We start from the raw sequence: 13730 nt of genomic DNA on the forward strand, positions 1-13730 counted from the left end.
TGTCCTGATTTGACACCTCTGCACTTCTACCTCTGGTAGGACCGTCAAGAATCACATGTATCAACAAAAAGCAGCAACAATTGATGAACTACGTGAAAATGTGCTGCCATTATGCCAGATACATTAACAGCCATATTTCAGTGTACAGTTCGGTGCCATGGGTGTTGTATAGAAGCTGCTGGTGGTCATTTCGAACACTTACCATAACCCTCTCTCAGTGCCAAACATTGTCACATCAAGTCAACTTTATCACGAGATATGGACTAGCAAACAGTGAGTACATTTTTTTTTACCGCTCTGTATTGTAATTGCTTACCTTCTGTAGGTTTTACCAGATTTTTTACAATTAACAGCTTCTTTGTAATGTGTTTCAGAGCAAACCTTGTTAGTTTTACTTGCTACTTCAAAATCTATAAAAGTAAAGACAACATCTATGAATTATAGCATAGTAATCATCACAAAAAAATGTTCAGTTTCATGTAACATGCTTAACAAGAAATAAAAGAGACTTACCTAACTTTTTTGTTTCTTTTACATTAGCATAGACAGACAAAAGCTAAATTAGTTTTCAAGAAGTCATTTGTAGCATGTTAACTCAGAAATAATAAGTATTAAAAAAAGTAATTGTAATATTATTCATTAAATTTTATCTCAAAATAAAAATCAATATTTAAAAGAAATTGAAAATTCTACAAACAGCTAAAAAAAAAAAACACCTTATTTACTGGATGGATTGTAACCATCTAACTTTAAGTATGGATAAAACCATTGCATTGTGCTTCTCAGATAGATGTGACTATAGACGTGATTAATTCCCATTAATCAGGGGTGCACTGGTGTTGGAATGGTTGGTGGTTCTGGTCATGTTTTTTTGCGAGAAATAAAAAATTGTCCTTTCACATAAAATTTGTTTTAACTTAAAGTCTGGTCTACATTTTTTTTAAACATTAAATACTGAATGTTATCATATTTTTTAATGAAAATTAGTATCACTTCCTTAAATGGTGTGTAACAAATGTTCATGTATTAAATGTTTTTATATAATGTTTTAAAACAATAATTTTGTTTTCAATTAAATCAAATATTACAAATTATTATTCTACTTTACAATCAAAATAAATTTACACTACTTAATAATGCGCAGTTTAGACATCACTCCAAATTTATTAGAAATTAGGTATAAATTGCCTATATAAATAAGCCTGTTTCAGAGATTAGCAGCAGTACAATTAATATAATAAGAGCAAAAATAATGCATCAATTTAATACTAACTTAAAAGATGCAAAAAGTGGTATTCAGAATAAACTTATCGTATAACATATTTCCCACAAACGAAACATAAAAATTCCACTCAAATGACAAATTGACACTTATTATTGTAATCAAATTCAAATAATTAACTATTCAAAAACAGAAGACAAATATGATATCACAATAGATATTATCACATCAGTTGTCTATCACATATATTGAACAATATGAAAGGCCAGAGCAATTAACATATATTCGTCGAACAATGCAAGTAATCGTGTAATAAAGTTACCAATCAATCAAACCTCATAAGCATGGCAATTATTCAATCGACAGGAAGAAACATTCTGGATCATCCATCTCAAATATTTATTTTATTTTTATTTTTTAAAGGGTTCTTTTTCTTGCAGGATAAGTTCCAGTTTCCCTAATATCATCAAATAATAAGTTACAAACCTAAGAGCCATATAATCATACAATCTTTTGAAATATTCCTTTTGGGAATGGAAACAATTTTTCTCTTACTTCTACCAGACTGTATGATATTATGATCTCCTTCAATACATCATCCTCTTCTTAAATAAAAGTTATCATTAGTCTAAATATGAAAAACTGTCTTATAGTTACAATTTTAATTTCCTAAAAACAGGTAACAATGAACTTAATCTCGGCTCATTAGTGATCAACCTCATAATATGTTTTTGGATCATAATTTACAGCTCGATAACCGATTATATGTACCTCCCCATATGTTATTACATATTTGATTCTGAACAAGAATCAAATATATTGTACATTTGTTATTGTATACTTGATTTTTTTAAGTAATAAAACTTTTCTTATACAAAAACCATTAAGATTTCTAACATAATGAACATGACTTTTCCATGTCAATTGGCTATCTGAGGTCATTCCAAGCTATATAACACTATCAACATTAATGATAGAAACCTATACAATTTACACCCAATACAATTAGTAAGTTTCCATCCATAAAACTTACATTATGATATATTAAACTATTACTTACATTATCCCTAGATTTTAAACTAGAATCCACAAAAATTCATTTTTTGAGCATTTAAAGTAATTCCATTCAATGTTACCCAAGCCCTTAAGTGTCTGAGATCACTGACAATATTATTATGTAATTGCTGTATTCTAACTGCTCATTACAGATAGCCACATCATTTCCCCTTTAAATTTTCCATTACAAAAACCATTCACATATATCAGAAATAGGACAGGACCAAGCACAGCTTTGGAACTCCACGAGATAATTTACCTGCTTAATTTTTACATTACCAACTTTAATTGATTGAATTCTATTTTGCAAATACGTAGAGAACAAGTTATTAACAATCCTAATACCCATTTTTTCCATTTTATATAGTAAAATTGAATGCTGCACTATGTCAAAAGCCTTTTACATTCCAAGAATAGGCCTACTACTTTCTCACTGTTGTTAATACCTTTATTTGTATCATAGAGTAGTCTAGTGATTACAGATTGCCTTTTCCGAGCTATGACCTTTATGAAAACCATACTGATTTTGACTAAAGATTCTATTTGATTCAAGAAAATTCATGTCTTATTTTTCTATTTTTCAAGTAATTTTGAAATTGGTGACAGAAAATTAATTGGCCTGTAGTTAGAAATCAATTCACTATCACCCTTTTTTTGGAATAGGTGCAACTGATGATTTAAAACACTGGGAAAAATACCCTTTTTTCAAATAATAGATTAATTAAAATGGCTAATTTATCAGAAATCACACATGCAATTTCTTTTAGAATTTTAGTTTTTATACTGTCAAACCCAACAAAATATTTATCAGCCATTGATAGTATTATTTTATATATTTCAAAACAATCAGTGGATTTAAGAAAAAAGAGACTATAGAGCTTGGTATTGTAAAGTTTTCACTTATGACCAAAGACAGTGAATTCCTATCAAGTGTGACCTATATTTCTTTTTTTTTAATTTTCCTGTGACTTTTAAAAAATATTTGTTAAAAGAATTTGTAATATCATTATCAACCTCATGTATCCCCCCCCCCCAAACACCTTCTGGCCAATAATATTTTGTTAATTTTTTCGGACCAAGCTGAATAACCAATCAGGTTATTAATAGTTTTCCACTGCACTTTAACATTATTCTCTGTGTTAAAAATAAATTGCAATGATACCTCCCTTGACATTATGTAAATCACTTAAGTCTACTTTTATACCTAATGTAATACAGCATATTTATAAATTAGTTATACAAAAGTAACCTTTCATAATGAAAAAAAATAAATAACTTACAGAATTGTTTGATATGTCACTGAATACAGTATATCTTCAGGTTTCATTCCAACCTAATAATAGTTCTGATATTCTCTCTAGGTAGCACATCTTTTTCTTTCTTTCTTTCTTTTTCCTGTTTAGTCTCCGGTAACTACCGTTTAGATAATTCTTCAGAGGATGAATGAGGATGATATGTATGAGTGTAAATGAAGTGTAGTCTTGTACATTCTCAGTTCGACCATTCCTGAGATGTGTGGTTAATTGAAACCCAACCACCAAAGAACACCAGTATCCACGATCTAGTATTCAAATCCGTGTAAAAATAACTGGCTTTACTTGAACTCTCGACTTCCAAATCAGTTGATTTGGAAGACGCGTTAACCACTAGACCAACCCAGTGGGTTCTAGGTGACACATCTAGATGAGTAATTCCATCAGATATCATGGAGTCATATACCAGTACAGAGTGTGCTCAGTGTTTATGGTTTCATGAAACCAAATCGCCTACTGTCGTTTAGAGACAATTCATGATTAAATATCACAAGCAGCTCAAAGTTTTTTTATTGCATGTACAATCAATTCACTGAAACAGTTTGTATATCAAGTAGGATGCCAGGTCAGGGTAGACCTCCAAGTTTCATTTCTGATAGACAAAATAGTTATAGTGATCTGTTTTTTTAAATGGTCTAAATTTATTTTTAAACATAGAACACTTGTGTCTTTACAAAAAAAATAAAAATCCATAAGGGTAAAAATTGAAGACGAAAGAAGTCAGTTTCAGTCAACTTTCTCATTCATCCCACAAAAAAAAATAAAAATCCATAAGGGTAAAAATTGAAGACGAAAGAAGTCAGTTTCAGTCAACTTTCTCATTCATCCCACTGCTGAGAAAATGTTTCATTTAAACAATCCAACAAATGCGGTAAAATATGAAGGAGCTATATTAAACTTGAGAATGGAATTCTCCAGTATTTGAGACACAACATACCCATCTAATATATTCAGGAAGTTGCTTCTTGTTATAGTCTTCAGCAAAAAAGTAGGGGGCCAATATTTCTGTCTTGTCAAATTACACACCATACATTAACCTCTGGGCTACTACACTGATGTTCCATAATGACATTGAGGTTCAGTATCCCATATTCAGACATTATACTGACTTATTCATCCCAAAATATGATACACAGCTCATCACTGAAAATAAACTGATTTAAAACTCCCCATCATGATCTAACTTATCTAGAATGTCTACAACATATTCAAATTGTTTAATTTTTCCTGTATGTAAATTTTATGGTACAGGTGAATATTTCTGTAAAGCAAATTTTTTTAAAATGTGAATAGTTGTTTTTAAACACAAATAAATAATATTATCACACTGAATTTTTCAGGGTACACAAATAACTTGTTTGCATAGCTTCTACAATCTTGTTGAAAGACAATCGTCAATGATGGTCATCCTGGACATGACTGCTTAAGTAGGTTGCCAGTTTTTTTAATCATCTATCCCACCGGAAACTGTTATTTTCATGCGGTGGGTCTTTATTGAACACATGATGGTGATTCACGAGTAACAAGTGTAACTGACTCAAACTAAGTGAGCTGTAAAACACACTGAACCTTCCTCTGCACCTTAATCATGGTGACTACAGAGCTTCATGTAGCTGTTGCCCTTGCAACACAGCACCAATGAGCTGGTACTAAAACTTTTTAAGTATCAAACACTTTGGTTTCTCTTCACTTTGATGTTTACTTCAGGTCTGTGTCATGGTTTGTTCTAAAAATATTACTATTCAAGTAAATCTTAAACCATTATGGAAAACCTAATTAAATACAGTTTATCTAACTGGTATTATTTAATTTTGTATACTTTTTACTATCACTTAATTATTTATGTTTATTACTTTATGAGTAACAATATATTATTAATTTAGAAATAAATTATAATGTTTTATTATGTTTTTATATTTATATTAGTATTAGCATCTAGCATCTCTGTCACAGCTTTGCCCGCTCTATATGATTACTTGTGTTTCCCATCAGTCAATTTTTTTTATTTTATATTTTTTAATAACCAGTAACCAGAACCAGTTGCAACCAGTCATGTCACACATTAAGTAACAGTAGCTGCATTGGTTAAGCCATCATGGCACTCCTTAAAAAAACAAAATTCAGAAAAACCCAAAAATTGTTTTTAGATATTTATATGAGAAGTATTTGCAAGCCCACATCTAGTGATTATCTTGTTTAGTATAGTAAGAAATGGGGAAAATTTTCAATCATTGTTCAAAACTTGTTACCTTTCTTCACCCCTTTCAAGGTTGAATTTCAAAAATCTAAAAATTGGTATTTAAATATGCACATTGAAGATTACACACATCAAAAATTAAGTTGATATTATTACACTGTTAAGAAATTAAAAAAATATCGGGATTTCAAAAAATCAAAAATAATTTTAACCCTTTAAACGTGGAATTTCAAAAAATTTAGAAAACTGTTTTTAAATATTCATATGAAGATTACAACAACAAAAAATGTCATAGTTACTCCATTTCAATTCTTTAAACTTGGATTTTTAAAAAATCCTTTCTTAGTAGGCACTTACATAGCAAGAAGAACAAATATATACTAATTTTCATCAATTTACCTTAAGTAATTTTAACTGGACTTTGATTCACTCACAACATATTGTTTTATATACATATAGATTAAACATACAAATTAACAGCTATGCTAAACAGATACTGAAATACATTTAATTATAAAGATTACAGTCCATAAACCATTAACAAAAAGTTTTACTTAAGATGTAAAGAACACCATTTCCATTGCAAAACAACCATCAACAGCAGACACTATGGCAAAGTATATAAAAAAATGTAAACACATAAGAGAAATAAAAATAAAAATCATTTAAGTAGAGTTACAAAACACTACAAAACATGTATTTTTTGCCAGGATTTTAGAATAAGAATAATAGAATAAAAGTAAGAAATTCAAATAACTGTTATTTTTCTAAGCAATTCCTATTAAAAAAAGTAAATTTGTCTGTATTTTAAAATACCTAAATTACTTAAACCTGTAATCAAGACTGCCCACCAGAACTTCAAGGACGTTAAAGATATTATTTCAAGGATGACACAGACACCATGAAACTTAATTAATCAAAAAGTTATACCTACCTACAAATAATATTTTAAGGATGAAGATAAATACTTTAATGTTCTTAATATTGTAAACTTCACACAAAAGGTTTTTTAACTTAACTTCAAACAAACTATTAGCTATTGATCACCTACCATTGCTTAACAATGAAGTTTCTGTATCACTATAATAAAGCAAGTTTTCTGACTATCAATTCCTCTTTATTGTGTAAATTTTTAAAACTATTGTTTCAAATAAATTAATTTTGTGATCAGTTTTCAAGAAATACTGGGCTACAGCCAATTTCTCAAGTTTTCTATCATTAGTGATAAGCAGATCACGAATGTATTTTTTTTAGTACTCATAAAATAAGTTTTATTCTTTTTTATGAACCATTTTTAAATTTAAAAAAACTGTTTATTTTATTTTTTAATCTAAATTTAATGTATTTGTTGATTTTGTTCAATCTTTTTAATAAAATTTTCAGTATTTTAATAAAACAGGCCTATCAACAGAAAAAATATTATAAATATATTTCAACCAAACTTACTGGAAATGTTGAAATTTTCTTTTACCTCTCATTTCTAAATTACCCATGAAAAAAATTAACTAATCCAAACAGGAGGTTACCTAATGCTGTTCCATGTTCATTTATAGATTGTAATTAAATTAAAAAATGCTTTGTTTCATACATAAACTTATTCATTTTACGTATTCCTCTAATTTATAAGAATCAATAGATTGGGCGATCCATTAACCCAGCAAAATATCATTGTTTCCTTGTTGGGAATCCTGAAATGTAGTACAGTCACATTAAAAACCATAAAAGTTTCATCAATCTGTAAAATTTCATCTTTTACGTAAAATAATTAATTAGATCAAAGTTATTTTAAATGAAAAAAGAAAGTGATTGCTGGATTGTTAATTTTTTTTAATAATCACTTTGCTAAATAGAAGGTTGGAGAATTTTATTAGGTTTAACTACAGGTTCATAAAGAATATCCACAGAAATACTAAGAATATCAGTAATGATTTATATATATTACTTTTACTTTTATTTTTTTTATTAATCTAAAATCCTAGCAAAAAGAAAACATACTAGTTTTACAGAATTTTGTATATTTTATGGAATATGTTTATTTATTTGTTTGAAAGCTGGAGAATTTTATCAGGTTTAACTACAGGTTCATAAAGAATAACACAGAAATACTACTGAGCTGTCTAGAACAGCAACAATTATTTATATACTATTTTTTTTACTTTTTTCAAAATTTAAAATCGTGACAAAAAGTAAAGGTTTATCTATATTTTATCTATCTAATAATACTGATAAATAACAATTTAAGTATATAAACTTTACAAACACCTAAAAAAGAAAATAGATTACAAAAAACTGAATAGTAGTAATTACAGTAACTAAAGTGCACAAACTTTTGACAAGGAAAACTTCACAACTTCACTCCCAGGAGAGCTAGAGCTTCAATCTAAAAACTGGCTTAAAACCTTCCGTGGGATAACATGAATGAATCCTGAAATTTTAAAGCAATTGGTCAGTTGGTTTTCACGTGTTGCTGTAGCAAACAGACAGAGAAAACCCACCACAAACTTTCACATTCATGTATTAGAATAATACTATTAATTGTTTTTGTTATTTATTTATTTTATTCTTCAAGAAACAGCTATGATATCAAAGTTTTCTATACTGTACTTGATCCTTTTGGTAAGATGTTAAAATAGTTCCTTTTATTATCCATGAAGTAATGCACCTATCAGTTCTTCCTGATGGACCCACATAATTCACAATTATGCACTTATCCCAATAAAATATTTAAAGAATTGATCAGGATTAGTTACACAAACTGAATTAAATAACATTACATTAAAACACATTTATAAATTTCAAAAATAATACCTGTACAAGGATGACACTCCTCAATAACTTCATAATCTTCATTTAACCAACAAGTATCTGAAGAATTGTGCTCAATATTTCTAGCAAGATTCCTACTATTATTACTTGTCCAGTTACTCTCAATAACCAAAACCAAAATTGTTAATCTAAATAAAATAAACATAAAAAAATACATAATACAAAGTGATTCCAAATTGTAAGACAATCTCTCAGGAGATGATTCTATAACCAAAAATTGGAAAATGTTTTACTAAATCAGACACCGGAACTGTTTTTGTATAACTCAATATAGCGCTTTAGCTTATAAGAAAGGACCATATTATACTTCTGTCATACTTAATAAAATTATCAAACCATTAAAAAGATTTTCTCACTAATCAATTTAAAATGGAATAAAAAGGTTTTTTTATAGAAATAATATTCCTCTAAAAATGAATCTCGTAATAATATTAGTTAAAAACCTTTTTAAAAAACCTGAATATTTTACACTATTTTCAACATCTACATAAATATGTACCAATAATTTTTATTAAAACCTTCTGAATTATAAATTATTTCATGTGTAGTTTATAATTAAAATGTATTTTAATCATATTTACTTTTTATTTTATAATTAACTGTATATATTTTGTAATGTTCCTGCAATCAAGGTTTTACCACAGTTTCTCCTTTTTATTAGTGGAGTAATACATCTACACATTCCTGATTAAATATAAAAATTGTATTGTATTGTGCTTAATCAATCAGAATAAGAGATTTACTTATTTCATCCCAGCTTTATCTAACAATTACTAACTGGTAATAATTATTTCATAATGAAAACACATGGTTGGAATTCAGCTAAAGTTCTATATTTTGAACAGAATTCCCAATCAATGTTATCTTTTAAAAATTATTTAAAAAACTTTCTATAAAAATGACCTGTTTCAAAGGTATAGTCTCTGAAATTAGTGCAATGTAAATTAACTTGTATTTTATAATTCTAAGTAAAGATGATAATTATATCATTAGTATGCAGAAAAGACAAAAACATGCATTTAAATTGTACAATTAAACAATATATATAAAAACAGACACATACAGACAAGATAAATATAAAAATAAGCCTATTAATAAGCATTAATTTTGTTGCCAAGTGTTCAATATATTTACAAAGAAATGATTTACTTAACAAAGAGTCATCACATCAAAAGGTAAAAATACCTTTTTCCCAGTTATAACAATTTAAGATATATTAAATAAAACTATAACTGGTAAATTTTCATTCATTTCTTATTCAGACTTCACATGGAAATATGTTGTTTATCTAAATGGATATAATATCATTTATGATGTGAACACATGTCAAAATGGGCCTAACATCTGCATATAGGGGCACTAGCGTAGCAGTAAGCAAAATGCAATAGCTTTGAGATCATTGTGCATTAAAATATGTGATAAGAACAATAATGTTTACTATTCAATAAAATAATACTGTTTATACATTGTTGGTCTGCAAAGAACCATTTTTTGAAACGACTCATTTCAGGCTAAAAAAAATAAATCAGTAGCGAAAAGACAATAATGTACACGAAGATCATGGTCAAAGTAAGGTGAAACTTCACAAACACCAGCAGCCAAGATTGACATCAAAAAAAGTCATCCTGTGCATATGGGGGATCGAAAAGGAATTCTTCACTAAGAGTTGCTGCCACCCAGCCAAAAACAATTGATCTCAACCTCTACCCTGCAACTGGAAACATTACACTATTTGAACATGAAAAAGATACCATAACTAATCGACAGGAAACGATCTTTTTTACCACAACATCAGACCTAACACAACTTTGGTGATGCATCAAAAACTGAGAGGGCTTGACTGGGAATATTTTATTCATCCAGCTTATAGTCCTGACCTTGCAAAATCAGACTACCATTTGTTTTGGTGTCTACACAACTCTTTTAATAGTACAAAGTTGAGTTCAAATGAGGCATGTAAAAATCACAGTTCCTCAGTTTTTCATACAGAAAACACTGAAGTTCTAGTGGTGGGATTACGATTTTACCTCAAATATTAGAAAAGGTCATCAATAAAAAAGGCATGTATCATTTTAAGATATGTTATGTTTAACATGACACAATTTAACACAACTAAACTTTATTTGAAATATAAAAAAACTTTATGTATTATAACGGCACCACTATGGTTGGAAGGTTATACATAATAGGTCTGTAAATTTATGATGGCTGTTGGAATCTGTTAGGAATAAAGTAGAAACACAAAACTAGAAACTGGATTATTTATTCAAATTATTCAAGCCTAACCTGCAAAAATCTAACAGCTTCATCTTCACAACATGGGGACAAATTCTAAGAGCACAAATTTCACTTATAAATTCACCGTTAACTTTAACAAATATTTATATTTTATCGTCTTACTGATATGAAGTAGAACATAGTTATTTAACTCGCTACAAGTCGTGCTGGTTATAATCTCCCAACGATAATGGCGCCATTATAATACACAAGTACCATAACGTTTTTCCCAATCCTATATTTTAGTAACTTATGCGAATATAAGTGGTGGTAAAAACAAATCTACAATCCACCTTAAGGTCTAAAGTAGAATCATCCCACCAACTCAGTCACTGTCCAACCTAATTTACTTTAAATAGTAAACTGATACCATACATTATAAAAAAATTGTATATAATTTGTATATTTAATGTTAATCAGACAAGGTTAGTGAGCAAAATGAGCATTAGCTTAAGTTTGATTAGGTTATATAAGTTCAGTAAATGGAAATAACATTACCTAACCAAACTTAACCTTTTTCTTTTTTTCTGTTTAAGCCTCTGGAACCACCATCAGGATTACTTCAGAGGATGAATGAGGATGATATGTATGAGTGTAAATGAAGTGTGTGGTCTTGTACAGTCTCAGATTATGTGATTAATTGAAACCCAACCACCAAAGAATACCAGTATCAACGATCTAGTTTTCAAATCCATATAAAAGTAACTGCTTTTACTAGGATTTGAACCTTAGAATTCTCGACTGAAATCAGTTGATTTGCAAAGACACAATCACCACTAGACCAACCAGGTCTAGGGTTAACCATACTTAACCTTTCTTTTCCCTGTTTAGCCTCTGGTAACTACTATTTAGATAATTCTTCAGAGGATGAATGAGGATGATATGTATGAGTGTAAATGAAGTGTAGTCTTGTACATTCTCAGTTCAACCATTCCTGAGATGTGTGGTTAATTGAAACCCAACGATCAAAAAACACCGGTATCCATGATCTAGTAATCAAATCCATGTAAAAATAACTGGCTTTACTAAGACTTGAATGCTGTAACTCTTGACTTCCAAATCAGCTGATTTGGGAAGACGCGTTAACCACTAGACCAACCCGGTGGGTTTAACCATACTTAACCTTTTGAACTTTGTTTTTCCTGTAACTACCTTTAGATAATACTTCAGAGGAAGTTGTTTTAACCAAAACAACACATAGTCCTTCATGTAATTTTTAGCATTACTGACCATTTGCACAGTGACAGAAGAAAAATCTTTAAGGCATCTACAAAGTCCAACATGTTTTCTACAGTCCAGTTAACTGCATCAATGTGGCCTTGGTAATTTATCTCTTCCATAGAAACCTTCTATATGATCAACAATTTTAATATACATACTACCTACATTTCCAACACATAATAAATGATTTCTATTACTCTAATAACACGAACTCCTGTATGATGTTCAAATAAATTAGTCAGCAAATTTATTTGTAAACAAGCAAATGTAAAATACAATAGTGTAATAAGCAACTTATCTGCTGACGTTAGAATATGGTTGCTAGTTCTTTTTCATGTTACTGAATCTTTGGTTGGTTATAGTACTCTTATGACGTCTTTTTGAAGACAAAAGTAATTAGATAAGCTTATTAGTTAAGATACACTTTGCGGTTACATTATCAGAACACATAAATAGAAGTTTAACAATGATAAGCGTCCCATCTTTGTTTAACCGACCACAACTGAAGGATCACATTGACTTATATTGAGAAAAGTTTAAAGGCTAAACTAGAAATGACAATAGTGTTGCAAGTTCTGGTCTAAACAGAGAAAACTATATCACGTATTGAGTAATAAAAATATTTAAATTGCTATTGCAGATATGGCCTTAAAATGATATTCTTTAAGTTACCAGTTTGTTAGCACTTTCTAACTTATAACCATGTTAATCAATGAATTACTCCAAGCATGTTGCATTAAAAATCACACAATGCGCATATTTGAACGTAAAATTTTCAATACAGTTTAGAACATAACGAAAACATCGTCACAAAACGTAATAGTAAATGTAAAAGAAAATTACTCACCCTCCCAAGAATATTATACCAAGTATCATACGCTGGATAGTACATGATTCAATCATGACGGTAATTTCATAAGCTTTTAATTATCAATAACTGTACCATCCCAAAGGAAAAACAACGATTCAAAAACAACTGGAATATAATAAATGTGGTTAACATAACCTACAGAGGACGTCAACAACTGCAAATGACTAATAGTATAGTGGATAAAATTGGACGTTAGAATGTCACGCTATTACTTTGCAAACATTAATATACAGTTTGGAGGTGGGCGTACAAAATTAATTTCACATGTCGTTTATTCACTAAAAAATAATGATTACTGCCAGCTATTGAGAATTATTGCTGGCATTATAATTAATTTTTAAGCTCGACGTTAGAACCTAATCAGAGTGATAAATAGAAAAGATAAAAAGTTATTATTATTAATGCAAACATAATTATCAACAACATAAGGCGAATCAGTGATAATTTATTCCCAGTATAGCACTGAAATCCAGGCAACTTATTATTATTATTTTGGTTGAATCTTTTTATAAATTATTGAAAACGTCTAATTTGCTTCCCCAAATAAATTGGATGGAGTCTGATGAAAACAGGGTAGCCTTCATGGGCCAAAACGTTTGAAAAATATACGTATGTCACAAGTATGTATGATTTTGTTTTTCCAATTCGGCTTCACGTGTATATTTTTTTATATAGATTATGAAAATTCTCAATTTCATTAGCAATACACAAAATGGTCATAACTTATCTCGACTGCATTAATGAATT

The 13730-nt window shown here is 29.1% G+C and overlaps 1 protein-coding gene across 2 annotated transcripts in view; it reads right to left on the bottom strand.

The window, feature by feature from the left end:
• The window catches only part of LOC142321549 (glutathione S-transferase C-terminal domain-containing protein homolog), a 46878-nt gene extending 33526 nt beyond the window's left edge, over positions 1 to 13352 (bottom strand). The window contains exons 1-3 of one of the 2 annotated variants that reach the window (XM_075359717.1): positions 12960 to 13352; positions 8597 to 8742; positions 317 to 410 (exon numbers count right to left, since the gene is read on the bottom strand). In XM_075359717.1, coding sequence (XP_075215832.1) covers positions 317 to 410; positions 8597 to 8742; positions 12960 to 13015 — 296 coding nt within the window. In that variant the 5' untranslated portion in view covers positions 13016 to 13352. The remainder of the gene's footprint in view (positions 1 to 316; positions 411 to 8596; positions 8743 to 12959) is intronic. The other variant, XM_075359719.1, reaches the window with a different exon arrangement.
• Between the last annotated feature and the right edge of the window lie 378 nt (positions 13353 to 13730).

The sequence above is a fragment of the Lycorma delicatula genome, chromosome 3 (assembly GCF_047948215.1).
Source record: "Lycorma delicatula isolate Av1 chromosome 3, ASM4794821v1, whole genome shotgun sequence".
NCBI lineage: Eukaryota > Metazoa > Arthropoda > Insecta > Hemiptera > Fulgoridae > Lycorma > Lycorma delicatula.